The sequence below is a fragment of the Gracilinanus agilis genome, chromosome 3, assembly GCF_016433145.1.
Source record: "Gracilinanus agilis isolate LMUSP501 chromosome 3, AgileGrace, whole genome shotgun sequence".
In the NCBI taxonomy this organism is placed as follows: Eukaryota; Metazoa; Chordata; class Mammalia; order Didelphimorphia; family Didelphidae; genus Gracilinanus; species Gracilinanus agilis.
The window spans coordinates 92,521,286-92,536,002 of record NC_058132.1 but is presented as its reverse complement, the minus strand read 5'-3'; the positions used below and the strand labels follow the sequence as shown (position 1 = coordinate 92,536,002).

At 40.5% G+C, this 14,717-nt stretch overlaps 1 protein-coding gene across 1 annotated transcript; it reads left to right on the top strand.

The window, feature by feature from the left end:
* The first annotated feature begins 1,413 nt into the window (after positions 1 to 1,413).
* On the top strand, positions 1,414 to 11,557 carry LOC123241207 (ecto-ADP-ribosyltransferase 5-like). The gene is made up of 3 exons (XM_044668909.1): positions 1,414 to 1,536; positions 7,840 to 8,172; positions 10,823 to 11,557. Exons 1-3 carry the CDS (start codon positions 1,414 to 1,416, stop codon positions 11,555 to 11,557), a joined length of 1,191 nt encoding a protein of 396 aa, XP_044524844.1.
* Positions 11,558 to 14,717: the final 3,160 nt, after the last annotated feature.

Genomic DNA, 14,717 nt, shown 5'->3' with positions numbered 1-14,717 from the left:
TATATATATATATATATATAAATTTTTTTTAAAAACAGCCACAAAATCAAGATAAAAAAGAATCAAAGTAACCCAAATCTAAAGGAAATTCAAAAGCAGGGGATGTTTATATTAGCACACATACATAATTTACACATTTTAAACAAATTGTAAACAATGCGGAGTCAGTGGTTTAGCACATAACATTTTTATGCATTTATTTATTTAGGGTTTTTTTTAATTTGGTGGTGGTTAAGTGTATAATAAAAAATAAAATAAAAGGATTAAGTGACTTGCCCAAGGTCACACAGTAAGTGTCTGAGGCTAGATTTGAATACAGATCCTCCTGATTCCAGGGTCAGTGCTCTATCCATGGTACCACTTAGCTACCCCCAAGAAGCTATAGCACATGCAGTGGTCACACCTCAGTCAACCATCTTGGAAGATGGGCTAAATAAGGTTTAGGATAATTGATGGGCCACAAACTTATTGGTATGTTAGTGAAGTATCTACCCCAAGTATGTGAAGGCTTATCCCAGCAGAATGGGGGGATGAGAACAATATGTTCCTATGGCCATAATAGCAGCTGAAGCAGGTACTGTGGAACACTTCAAGCTTGGTCAGACATCCCAAATCATTTCCAGTCATCTTGACTTATGTCTTGCCATTGGACTTCAATGACTCTGGAAGAAAGTGAGACTGATGATTTTTTGCCATTCTGCCTCCCTTAAATCTAATTCATGTACAAGTCACAATATCACTTCATGCTGTCACTGGTCCTCTTCAAAACAAAGTACAAACAACAACACCATTCAGATGATAAGACTTTTCTAAAGCATAGCTCTAACCATGTAAGCCTGCCCTCCTAGAAATAAATGTCACTGTTTGGGATTTACATCTCTTCCCAATATGGCCCCTGTATTCTAGCTTTCTTACACTTTACTCCCTTCCATGTACTTACCTGGCTTATCTGCAATTAGTTCCTCAAATATAACCCTCCATCTTTTCACTTAGCTATTTCCCATACCAGGAATGCTCTCCCTCCTTTACCTCTGTCTCAGATTCCCTGGTTTCATTCAAGATTCAGCTCAAATCCCACCTTCTAGGAAAAGCCTTTTCCAATCCTCCAACCTGTTAGTGTCTTTTCTCTGAGATTACCTTCCATTTACATTGTATATAGCTTATTACTTACATGTTGTCTCTCTCATTAGAAGGTGAATTCCTGAAAGGCAGCAGCTGTCTTTGCTTGTTCTGAATCCTCAGTGCTTATATTTAGTTAGCTCATGTCTGACACATTGGGAATTCTCAATAAATGTTTATTAATTGACTCACTGACCAGAGGAATAGGGCATACTCACCTTCCTTATCTGTTAAGGGTAAACTTAGGTAATAATAATATAATAAACAGATAAGTCCTCTACCTTAGAAAATATAATGCACTATGTACGTTTAAAGCTTGTAATCTTGTCCCTGCAGCCGCCAGAGATGCTGGAGAAGTGTTTTCTCACCATTGTCTTGGTTCCCTGTGTGATCCTCATTTGGCTGCAAATCCCTCAGGTACTGCTCCCTACCCCCATTCACACACACACACACACACACACACACACACACACTTTTCCCTACTAGCATTGAGAAAATCCAGTAGGAGTGACCCCTTCCCCCAAAGTCAGTTCCAGAGTTTTTTATTCTTAGGAGTTGTCTTATCCATTTTTTTGCTCTTGCTAACCAACCTCTGTTGGACAGGCAGGAAAATGCCCTTTGGGTCCATCTTAGAGAGCTCTAGGATCACCTCTCTGCCTCATCAAATTCTATGTATCTCTCAAATCCCACCTTCCTGGAGACCTCCCCAAAGCGCTCCAGGTCAGTCTGGCTTCTGAACCCCAAGTCAGGGGGAAATCCTTACCTGTCTCCAACTCAGTACAATTCCAGAAGTAAACTCAGCACTAAAGCACCTGTACAAACGGGTGGCTATGACATGATTCCTCTTCTCAAAAACAAATAGATGATAGCTAGATGGCATAGCTTAACCTCAAATTCCTAGCCCTTACTGCTCTTCTGCCTTAAATTTTATACTGACAGAAGGCATGAAAATTGAGTAGATAATGGGGTAGGATATAGTATAGATTTGGAGACTCATCTGTGTAAAGATAATTGAATTAAAGTAAACTGGTAAACTCACCAAAGAAGAGAGTGTAGAGACAAGAAAGCTTGGGAAAAACTTGGGATACACCTTAGATCTCTCCAACAACCTTGAGAGGTAGATGCTAATATTATCTTGATTTTTCAGGTGAAGAAACTGAGACAAAGGTTAAGTGACTTGCCTAGTGTCACAGATCCAATAAAAGTCTGAGGCTATATTTGACCTTGGGTCTTCCTGATTCTATAAAAGCACATAGGATTTTATACCTTATAAAATATGACAATAATAATAGTTAACTTATGTAGCACTTGCTTTGTGCCAGACACTGTGCTAACTGTTTTAATTATTACCTCCTTTGATCCTCACAACCATCACTTTCATTCATTTATTATCACTTGTGAGCAGAATTCATAAAATAGCTTCCTAATTCAACTCCGTCCTTTGGGCCTCTCTCCCTCCACCAAACTATTCTTCACATAGCTTCTGAAACAAGTACTCCTATTGGCACAATATAGTGCCTCCTACTAGAGAGTCAGACACAACTGAAAAAAATGATAGAACAACAAGATATTTCAGGCACTGTATGAAGCCCTTGACAAATATTCTCTCATTCAGGAAGTTTCTGTCACTTTCTAGCTGTGTGATACTGGGCAATTCCCTTAAACTCTGTCCTTTTCAGTTTCCTTATCCATAAAATGAAAATAATAATAGCACCTACTTCCTAGGGTTGTTAAAATCAAATGAGATAATAACTGTAAAGCAGTTAGCACATTGTCTGGCATGTACTATACAAATGCTAGCATCATCATCATCATCATTATTATAACAACCCTGAGAGTTAAGTACTTTTATTTCCATTTTATAGATGGGGAGACTAAGGCAGACAGAAATTAAGAGCCTTGCCTAGAGTAACACTGATAGGAAGTATCTGAGGTTATATTTGAACTCAAGCCGTTCCTGACTCTTAAGTCCAAAGCTCTATCCTCTATGATGCCTAGTTGCCTAGGTTACACTAGCTCCTACAGATCTACTTTATTATACTTTTTTTGTCTTCAACTCATTCTCCATCACACTACCAAAACAGTTTTATGTGTGGATCTAATCATCATATATAAGCCCCAAAATCTTTAGTACCTACATATTAACTGCCAAGTGAAGTGCAAATTTCTTTGCCTGGTCTTCAAGGCCTTCTGCAATTTTCCAGATATAGCTCATACTATTTTCCTCCAAGCAAAGTGGGCAACTACCTTCTGTTGTCTAGTACTTTCCATATTCTCCTGCCTCTGTGTCTTTGTGAATCTCTCTTAGGCCTGGAATGTTCTCCCTCATACCCTTAGGTAAAATTCAAATATTGAGTACTTACTACATATAAGACATTAGTGATGGAAATGTTAGAAGAAAATCCAAATAGGCTCTGTCCTCAAGGAGCTTCCCTGTGACTCAGGGAATACAACATGTAGTTACACAAGCTTTACACAAAGGTAATTTGAGGAAGAAGAGAGTGCCAGAAAATTGGTGGGGGTTAGGGGTGGAATTAGGATAGAAAGGGGTCCAAGGAGGCTTCACGGGAAAGGCAGCACTTTAGTGAAATACCATAGGAGTATATTTCCTCCTTAAAGCTTCCAGGGTCCCAATGCATAGCCCATTGTGGGGATATGGTTTGTGGTCTGGAAGGTCCAGTGTTGAAATTGTATAATGTCTGGCCTTATAGCCCAGAAAAACTTGAGTTATGGTAGGCTTCCTGTTCATTGGCTTACAGGAGAAAAGGGGTAGAAGTAGGGAATCTTCTTTTTCCTTTGTTTTTCACTACATCTCCAAATTTCCAAATGATTTCCACTCTTTTTACACAGATCTTTTACTATTTAATGCTGGTGGTGATATGTGTGAGTGTATGGTTAGATTCCTAGATGAAGAGTTCCTTCTCCAGTGGTTTGCTGGATCTAACTCTTGTAAGATTAAAATTTATATACAATAACTCCTAGTATTATATTAATACTCACTTGAAGTACCCTACCTATATCAGCATGTAGAGACAGAAGGAGAGTGGGGTACTGGAAATGGAGTCCTGGGATACAAAATTCTAGTTACACATTCCCCCTGTGATCCTTTGGGAGACTAGTTGCCCAAATGGATCATTTACACATAACAAACTTATAACTCTAAAGATTTTTAACTAAAGGTACATACTATATTGCATTTCTAATTTCTAAAGGGAAATTACAATAATTTGAGGATAAAAGGGAAATAAGAGGGAAAAAGAACAAAACCAATGATTGCTACACTTATGAAAAAACAATTGGGGGCAGTCCTCTTTGGCATAAGAGTGTATATTCAAAACAAATGCATTCAACTGCCCCACAGTTCAATTCACCACATCCCAAAGTTCACTCTGGATCTTCTGGTGCAGTGTGTGATTTCCGCAGGCATCTTCATGGCACCTTCTCCAAATAGTTCACTTTCTGGATATGGAGAGATAGCCAGTTTCTTATCCTAAAATTACTCTCAAAAGAATTTAAACTTTGCATTATAGGATAGTAATACATTCCCCCTGAGAAAGGTGTTGATAAACACAGGGATCACACAGGGATACACGGCTGAGTTATGAGGTATATGAATCAATTGGCAAAAGAAAATCAAAAACATCAAAAAATCCAAATAAAAGAGAAAAAATAACTTCTAGATGAAATACAAAACATCAAAATCTTATATGTAAAAAAATCTAAGAAAAAAATAAGCCTATAACAGGTCCTTGAATCAGGGCTCAATTTAAGTGATTTATGTCCCATAAGCCTATAGTAGCAATTATGCACTTACCCAATCAGTAGCCAGGACTACAGAAAATTTGCCACACTATGAAAGAAAAGGGACTAGATTTTAGCAGCAAATAGGAAATAGGACTCCCTGGTCTGATTTTACCTTTTCTCTCAGGGATAGGGGAACCAGGATGGCAGCCAAAGTGAGGTGCCTGATAGAAGTGTGGGATGGAGAAGTCCTACATCTAACATATGTCAAACAGCCACAACCTCAAACCTCAAGCAATTTCAAGTCCTCTTGTCTTGGTGCAGAATGTCATTAATCCCACTGCGATTGGTTGGTCTCTTTGACCATGTGCTCAATTGGCACTATGCAGATTCTTATGTGCTCCCTTGGTAGTGGCTCTTTTGTGTTCCCTTCTCCTGGAATCAGACATAATCATTAAGCAAAGTCCCATAATATTTAAATAATTAATGGCACTATTTCCATAGTTTAAAGCTTTTGGGTATGCATTAACATTAGGGCTAATAGACATTTTAAACTTATCCTAGTGCAAAATCAAAAAAACTAATAACACTGGTTATATGTGCTTCGAGTACAAAATGAGAGAAAAGGAAAAAAACTCAAATGTTACATTGCACATACAAGGGGCAACAATAATTTTAAAAAGTTTTAAAAATCAAAAATATATAGCTTACAATCAGTGACACAGTGTCAGCCAAGGAGAGGTAAAATACAAAGATTTCTCACTCCAAATGAGATCCATTTCCTTCTAAACATGGCCATGATCCACAGTGTGAATGCAAATGATTTTCACCAAGTAACAGCTTTATAAAACAGTGGTAGAGCAGGTAATGCACATTCAAAGAAATACCAAAATTTTCAAAAATCATAATAGCACACTTAATGGCAATAGCAAACAAATCCACTATCATTAGGATTCACATGAGTTGCTATGTGAAATTTTAAAAAAACCTATGAACTCATGAATACTTGTCACAAGTTCTCTAGATCTAGCCAATCTTTCAACCTTGGTGAAGATATTTTTAACAAAGTCTATTACTGTAATCATTACAAAATTTGGCAAGAAAGCCCAGAAAACACAAACCTGTGTACTGCTGATGAAAACCTTTTGGGTCTAAAAATGTCACCAAGAATTTAGATCATTCTGGTGGAAGGGTAGAGTAAGCTGAAAAGTTACAAATATAAAAACCTATTCAGAAGCTACTAGGCTTCCTTGAAAAATCCTTCATGCCTCCCAGATGAGATTATAACCCATTACAGGGTAACCAAGCCCCTTTTGGGGGACCTCCCTCCCTCTGGTATGAGAATGTAAAAGTGTAAAAGACCTGTCTCCAATATGTCCCATCCATTTTAATGTGGAGTGGAGGACTAGAATAGTGAAAACCACTTCAGGTGTCTCATCCATTACATTTTTAATAAATGTGGAAGTGGGGAAATAAAATTGTGCTATTATACTTCACTTCAACTACTAAATGGACCCTTACCTCTTGTTACAAACAACTCAAAGGCAGGCAAATGTTCAGGCAGAGGAAGGGATGTTACTAGATATCTAAAAATCACTTCTGATAACCCCTTAAAATCAGTTGAGATATTTAGCTCATTAAATTCTCCAAAGCTTGTATGCAGGTTGTAAACAGTTTGATGGAGTCCATCCATCATCATCTATGTGACAATTAACAAATACAAAAAGGAACAATAGGCCATTTAGGCAGTATGTGACTTCAACAGATCTGGTGACAAACCCAGCATCCATAAGGATGTATGGTTTTGCCACAGAAAGGGTTTGTCCAAGTAGTTTATGGACTTTTACAATGGTATGTTTTCCAGTATAGTCATAGGGAAGGTACAAATAAAGACAATGTAACAGAATACATAACTAATGGCCAAAACACAGTAATTTAAAATGATTCAGTGTAACAGAAGATATTAGATTAGATTAATATATGTGAGCTTAACAAAACAAATTAAATTTTAAAACAAACACTCAGCAAAAACAATATATGCGACAAGATATAGGCACTGAATTCAAGAATCCTTTTCTCCAATTCTAATAGCCGTGTTACAAAGACTTGTTCACTATTAGGAGGGGAACAAAACTGAAAGAGTTAACATCAGTAAAACAATGGAGTCTGGAAAGGTTTAAAATTCACCTCCAGATCTATTAAGGTTCCTTCCCTTCCCCAGTATCATCATCCATTTAGATTCCTTTGGTTACATTTCTGGAGTTCCCCATACATGCACTGGGCATACTGTGGACAAACCCCATAATGGTTGTATTGCAGAGACTGGGCAGGCCAAAATGACAAGGGGGTGTGGGGAGATGAATATTCCCTCTGAATCCCAGGATTACCCAAACTAATCAGTTTGGGTACCAGTGCACCAAGGAACAGTATTAAGAAAAGACATCCTAAAACTGGGAGCTGTGTGAGCTAGGTAAAGCTCTCTGGAAACAGGAACTATTTGAGATAGGTTGGAAAATGGGCCATGCAATCTCTACTTCCTGTCAGTAGGTGACACTACACTAGTATGCACTGCTTAGGAGTAAAAGCCTCACAAGAATGTTTGGGGAAAAAGTTCTGACCCTTCCCCTCCTCCCTAGGGGCAAAAATGCCAGGGAGAACAATAGGGTATTTGAATATGAAATAGGGGCTTCTCTAGATGTTTTGGGTCAGGAAACCAGAGAGGCTAATTAAAAAAAAAATTTGGCTTGAAGAAATCCACTTACTTGGTACATGCCTACTGTTCCACCACCCCCCCATGAAAAACCCCTCAGTAGCAACTCTCTCAGCCAGGAACCCAGGGTTAGCTTTAAAAAAAAATCTGCTTGGAAGCTAGAAAGGGGGTGGGGCTGGATAGCTTGGTTTCCCCTGCTGAAGAGTAGCTAGCACAGGCTTGAAACCCATGTTGGTGAGGAGGGGATTTATACTTCACTCTCCACACAGGATCAAGAAGGCACTTCCAAACAGGTTTCAGACCTCCCAGCATATCATAGCGGTAGGGAGGCCAGGGCAGGAGTGGGAGCAGGAGCCACAAGAGCCGAGGGCACACAAAGGGAGGCAGCTACCTGGCTCTTCTTTCTTGTGGTGGGCAGCAGCAGCAGCAGTAGCTCTGCTTCCATAGAAGGGTGGGAGCTGGAATGGCAGCGGGGCCAGCAGAGCATAGGAGAGCATAGGGTGCACAGAGCAGCAGCAGGTGGAGATGCCAGTCCCCACTCTCATGGTGGGCAGGTCCCCAGCACCAGGAAACCTCCTATCTTTACTGAAAGGCTATCATCAGTAAAAAATTTGAGAATTCATTCCCTGAAATGGTAGCCAGAAATGTAAGATTAAAAATTAATATATAATACTCCAAGTGTTATATTTTTATAAGATTTATTAATAATAACTTGAAGTAAAGGAAAGTAATAGCCTGAGCAAAGAGAAGTCTGCCTGGACCATGAAAAGCAGGAAGAGAGAGACAGAGATTGCCTGGCTGCATTGGGATATGGGGGAAGGGGGGGGAAGGGGGAAGGGGGAAGAGGAAAAGAGCACGGGAAGAAAAAAAAAAGGTGGGGTTTGAAATAGAAAGGTGGGTTTTGGAGATGGGATAGGATATTATTTAGGCCAGAATCAGAAGAGTAACTTGGGTTCTGGGAAGGCAACCCAAGCACAGGGTTGACAGAACCAGACTCTGAGATAAAATACCCACCCATTTAGATGATATAAATGATGTTTAATTTTAACAAGGGAAAGGTAAAAGGTAATTGTATAACTTAAACTAAAGGTTTCTATCTAAACATCACAAGATCTAAACGTCCTGCCAACAGGAGTCTTTGTGAATTAAATACACTGAGCTCACCTCTATCTAGGGACCCAGACCCTAATATAAATATCCTACACTAACCCAAACAACCACCCTCTTTTTTTTTTTGTAATGGAGGTAGTTAGGCAGCTAGCAGAGCAGTGCCCCAAGAAGAGGTTTGGATCCAAAAAGGACCCCAATCAAATTCTCACTGACAGATGGCTCAGTTGTACAGGATCACAAAAGAAGCTCAACAGATGTTTCAGTCAGGTAACAAGAAAGCAGGTAGGATGGAGAAGTCTAGATATACCACAGCCAGCAAAGGAAGATATCCAGTCTCTCTCTTCAGGTAAAGAGAGAATGAATTCCCCAGCACAAGCTAACTGCCTTTCCCCAGTAGAATTCTAGAATTCCTTACTCTGCTGTCCCATGCCTCTGTTTTCTGCACATACAACTTTACTTATAACAGGTTACAGCAAACTTTTATCACCAAAACATAAGGGCGCAATGTGGGAATGAAAAAGGAAAGGGATTCTGGGAAATGAAGTCCAAGGGTACAAAATTCTATTTACGTACTCTGAGGGGTGAGGAGTATGGGTTTTTAAAAAAATATTTCATAGGATATGTAACCTTAGGACCCTACTCCCCAACTTGATGGTCAAGGGACCACCTGGGGATATATTTCAGAAGGTGCAAAATCCAGCATGTTTTTAAAAAGTTAGGAAGATCTAAGGTCAAATCTAGTCTCTAGAACTTACTGGCTGTGTGACACTGGGCAAATCACTTCACCTCTGCTTGCCTCAGTTTCTTCATCTGTAAAACAATAATGTTAACTTTTTCTTCCCAGGATTGTTGTGAGAATACAATTAGATAATACTTATAAAATGCTTCACAAACTTTAATGCCCTCTATAAATCCTAGTTATGATCATTATTACATAAATGAATGAGGAAAGTCAAGGGGGACTCAATTTATTTGCAAACTTCTATTATAGATTAGAACTAAGATGGATAGAGACGAGAGTGAGATTCACAGAGAAAGAGAAAGACAGAGATAGAGCCAGAAACAGAAGCAGAGAGAAAGAGGTAAACAGGACTCCAAGTCAAGCCCTTAGGTGGAGAGAGAAGTTTCTAAGAGTTGGTTTAAGAAGTAAGATAATGAGCTCAGTTTAGAACTTCTGGGGTTTGAGATTCCATTGGAATATCCAGAGGAACTCCTCCAGGCAGCTAGAGAGCTAAATCTGAAGCTTAGGAGAGAGGTCAAGTCTGGAGCTGAATGATCTGAAAAAAGCCTTTTAGATTTGGCTCCCCAACTCCATCGAGAGCAGAGACCAGAGCTTGTCTCCTCAACAGGATAACCCAATGCCCAAGAAGTCTTTAGACCGCTAGACTTAAAATAAGGTGACACCTAGATTCAAATTCAAATTCTAACACTAGCTATATAATTCTGTACAAGTTATTTCCTGCCTCTGAATCTCAGTTTCCTCCACTTCAAAATGAGAGTGATAGTAATGCTTATAAGGGGCAGCTAAGTGGCTCAGTAGATAGATAGCAATCTTAGAGATGGGAGGTCCTGGGTTCAAATCTCACCTCAGACACTTCCTAACTGTGTGACTGAGCAAGTCACTTAACCCCAATTGTCTAGCCCTTGCCCTTCTTAGAACTGACAGTACCAATTCTAAAACAGAAGGCAATGGTTTTAATGATAACGATGTTTATAGATCAAGAGCCCAAAGTCCATGTAGTTCAACCCCTTCATTTTCATTATTCTGATGGTTTTTACTTTTGTGATGCTTTATAAAGCATCACAAAAGTAAAAACCATCAGAGGAAGGATTTGAACCCATGTCTCCTGACTTTAGAGACAGTGTTCTTTCTAGTCTACCACACTTCTTACCATTGTCAGTCAGTCAGTTGGCAAACATTTATTTAGTGCTCACTGGGTGCCAAGTGCCATGCTAAGGGTTAGGGATACAAAGAAAAGCAAAGGACAGTCCCTGCTTTCAAGGAGCTCACAGAGAAATGGGGGAGACAACATAATGTGTCCTAAATCAATAAATGTGTCCTTTATGCCCTTATCAATTGGCATAAAGCCTAGAGCTCCTATCAACTCCATATCCTTTTTCTTTTCTGTTTTTCCTCTATAGGTCAGAGGCAAGACATTGCCCCTTGACATGGCTCCAAACACTTTCGATGATGCCTATACTGGTTGTGTGGAAGAGATGGAACAGATCGCTCCCCGCCTGTTTCAGGAAGAGATGGCCCAAAACCAAATACTCAGGGAATCATGGGAGACTGCCACAGCTTTTTTGAAAAATCATCAGAACCTCTCCCTGCCCCCAGGTTTCACAACTCAGCATGCAATGGCTGTCATAGTCTATACCAACTCATCCAACATCCTGCACCGGGAGCTGAACTCAGCTGTAAGGACACTGGGCAGTTCTATTGATGCCTACATGGAACACTTTCCCTTCAAGGCCTTGCACTTCTACCTGATGCGGGCCCTGCAGCTGCTGAGGGTTCCTGAGAGCTGTAAGGATGACTCTGGGCAGGAGGTATTTCGTGGTGTGGGAAGTATCCACTTTGAGCCCAGGAAACTTGGAGAGAGCATCCGCTTTGGTCAGTTCACCTCCACCTCTGAGGAATGGAAGGTGGCCCAGATGTATGGAAATGCTACCCTCTTTACCCTGAGCACATGCTTTGGGGCCTCCATCAAGAAACTCTCCATCTTCCCCAATGAGCAAGAAGTGCTCATCCCACCAAATGAGGTATTCCAGGTGTCTAATTTCTCCCAGGAGGGAGCTCAAAATCTGGTAACTCTCAGAAGCCTCAAACGGACCTGTAGTAACTTCAACTGTGCATACCTGAAGAGTGAGTATTAATCCCACTAGGCTGGGAGGTGGAACACTGGAGAGCAAGAATGGGAGGATCATAGTGTAGGAAGAAGAGGAGGAGGAAAGAGGAAGTTTCTGGAGGCATCATGGTGGAGTTCAAGAATCCTTGGAAGTAATAAAACTTGGGTTCTAGCTCTGATACTAATTCGAAGTTGGAACATCCACAAGTCCATTCCCCTCTCTGGGCCTCAGTTGTCTGCAAAATGAGAGTTTGCACCCATAGGTCCTTAAGGCCCCTTCCAATAGGAAATTCTATTATGATTTGTACTTGGTTTCTTTTCTTCGGTGACCTTGCCAATCAGATATAAAAAATGAGGTTATAGGAAACCTAGAGGTTGGAATATCTAACTTTTCCATAGAGTCCCTATCTGACCTTCCCCTCCTGAGCTTCAGTTTCACCATCTTGAAAATAGAAATGGCATCCCTTCCACAGCAGAGCAATCATCAAGATCTAAACAAAACAAGTATATGAAAACTCTTTATGAACCTGAAATCAAGGTACATAAGTAAGGACTATCATGTTATCCCATGCAGCTATTGTATAAACCAGTGATGGGCAAACTTTTTAAAGAGGGGGCCAAAGGAAAGGAAATGCTCATCTGTCAGTCTGTTTCTAAGGCAACTCTTTTGAAGTTTCATTGTATTGTATCCTACTCATTATATTTGTCAGATTAGGAATAATGTCTCATGGCTGGATAGAACATTTCAGGGGCCTGGCATCTGGCCTGCAAGCCATAGTTTGCCCATCACTGGTATAAACTGAGGCCCACCTACTCTGCCTGGCCTAATATCAGAGTTCTGGTCAAACATTATCTCCCCGTGACCAGTTGAGATGGGGGCAGGTGACAGAGAAGGGAGTCATATCCCCTTTTACCAAAGGAAAAACCTGAGATAAGGAGAGGAGGATCTTGATACTTTCTCTTTAACCCAGTTCCATTATGTGTCATTATATGCTTAGCTACACTTCAGAGGACATGGGCAGATAAGGCTGTGTTCCTCCTGTTACAGCTCACCCTCTCAGCTGGGGAAACACACATGTACACATATGTAACTACTGCAATATAGGAGATAGGCAAAAGATGGCATGGGGCTGTGGGACTCGGAAAAGGAAGTATGCAGCTATAGCTGTGGGTTCTGGAAGGCTTCTTGGGGGAGATGGCATTTAATCCCAGTCCTTCTGTTGCCCAGAAGTGATAATGATATACTACACTAGATTTGGTTAAGAGGCAAGGTGGGGAATGGACCCCAGAGTGGGGCTGACATTCTTTCTCTTTGCATTTCAGAAAAAAAGACTCAAAACTGTGTGTTTAAAACAGGTAAGATACCTGATGCTTCCATCCAGATTTCCCAGCTCTCTTTCCATTCCTATTTGCCTCCTCTATATGCTCAACTCCATCCCTGTTCTCCCTCCTTGCATCCTTCTCTTCCTGGCACATAATGAGCACTTGATAAATACTTGTCAGTTTTACTTGACTTTTCCTCTCCCAGATTCCCCATTTGCCTCTCCTCCTCTCTCTTCCCCCTTTCCCATCTCACTTATTCCTGTTCTCCTCTCATTCTGTTCCCCCTTTCCTGTATGCCTCCCCCTCTTTGTCTCCCTCTCTTCTCCACCCTCATCTCCTCTCCCTTTTTCTTTTTTCCCATTTTTCCATATTACCTTGTCTTCTCTTTCCCCTTGCCTAGCTTACTGTTTTATCCCTCGTCTTTCCTTCTCTTTCTCCTTCTTTTGTTTCCCTTTCCTCACCTGATCCCTCCACCATTCCTTTCAATCACTCCCATCTCTTCTCCCCACAGAAACTATCAATGGCACGGTCCTTGGCAAGGTGACCCCATGGCTTTTTGTGGTGACCCAACTTCTTCTCTTCAGAATTTTCTGCTCAAATTCTTCCTAGAGAGATTTTGGCTTTTTCCTGCCTCATCTCCATCAGCCTCCCTGATGTCCAAACATATCAAAATTCTCTACAATTTTGAAAGTTCTACAATATGATAACTCTACATTGCCCCCTGGTGGTGAATATTCCCATTGCATCCAGTCACCACCTGGAAATCCATGCCTACTGGGATAAATTGTCAGATGGAGATGACTTTTCTGGAGACTCTAATCTCTTTCTCCTCCTCATGCCTCCATTATATGTGGCCTCTATTATATGTCACCAATCTGCATTTAGCTTTGAAATGGACACCAGAGGTAGAAAAAACTCAGTTAGACCTTGGGTCATGGCCTTTCTTGCCTCTGGCTCCCTTGACTAGCTAGAATGCCCTCCCTGCTCTCATCAACTTTCCAAATCCCTTCTACTCTCCTAGGGCTAACTCAAGTTCTGCCCCCAAAAAGCTCTTCTTCCAGGAAGCTCCAACAACCTTCTTTGCTTACACCAGTCTTTGGCAATTAACCATAAACAGCCTTGTGGAATTTCTTGAAATAAAGGATTTCTTTTCTTTTCTTCCTTTTTCTCTTTTTCCTTCTTTCTTCCTTCCTTCTTTNCACCTAGCACCAGGATTGGTGTGAGGATCAAATGAGATATTATCTGTAAAGAACTTAGTACAATATCTAACACACAGTAAGCACTTAATGAATGCTTGTTTCCTTCCTTTCTTCCTTCTTTCCTTCCTTCCTTTCTTTCTTTCTTTCTTTCTTCCTTTCTTTCTTTCTTTCTTTCTTCCTTTCTTTCTTTCTTTCTTTCTTTCTTTCTTTTCTTTTCTTTCTTCCAGATGTATGATTTTCCTAGTGTAAGGAATCTTGGGTAAGAAAGTTGCTTCCACTATTTCACTGTGTAATTTAGTATCAGAGAGTTAGCTGCCTGGGGAACTGAGAGATTACATGACTTATCCTGGCTTGCACAGACAGTATGTTTCTACTTCTTGGTCTTCCTGGCTAAGTCTCTATCAACCATCCCTCTCAATGTAGTTTTATATTGTTTTATTAAACTTCTTATGTTGGTATTGTCTCTTCAATATGTCTGGAGGCTCTTGAAGGCTTCCATGTTCCTTCAGGTAATACACAGGAAGCATATGGTTTAGTTCCCAAGAGGACTCAAAATGGTTGTTGAATTACCAGATGACAAAAAATGCAGGGAAAGGAGAGGCCAAGAGCTGAGGTTGGAAGAAGGGAAAAGGAGAACTGGGAGATCCTCTGCCTGCCTCATCTGGC

Bases quoted from the DNA above. Each gene is read 5' to 3' on its own strand.
- LOC123241207 (XM_044668909.1), top strand. From the start codon at position 1,414: ATGCACTATGTACGTTTAAAGCTTGTAATCTTGTCCCTGCAGCCGCCA. The intron at 1,537-7,839 runs GTACTGCTCCCT...CTCTCCACACAG, and splicing joins TTTGGCTGCAAATCCCTCAG to GATCAAGAAGGCACTTCCAA. The intron at 8,173-10,822 runs GTAAAAAATTTG...TTTCCTCTATAG, and splicing joins TTACTGAAAGGCTATCATCA to GTCAGAGGCAAGACATTGCC.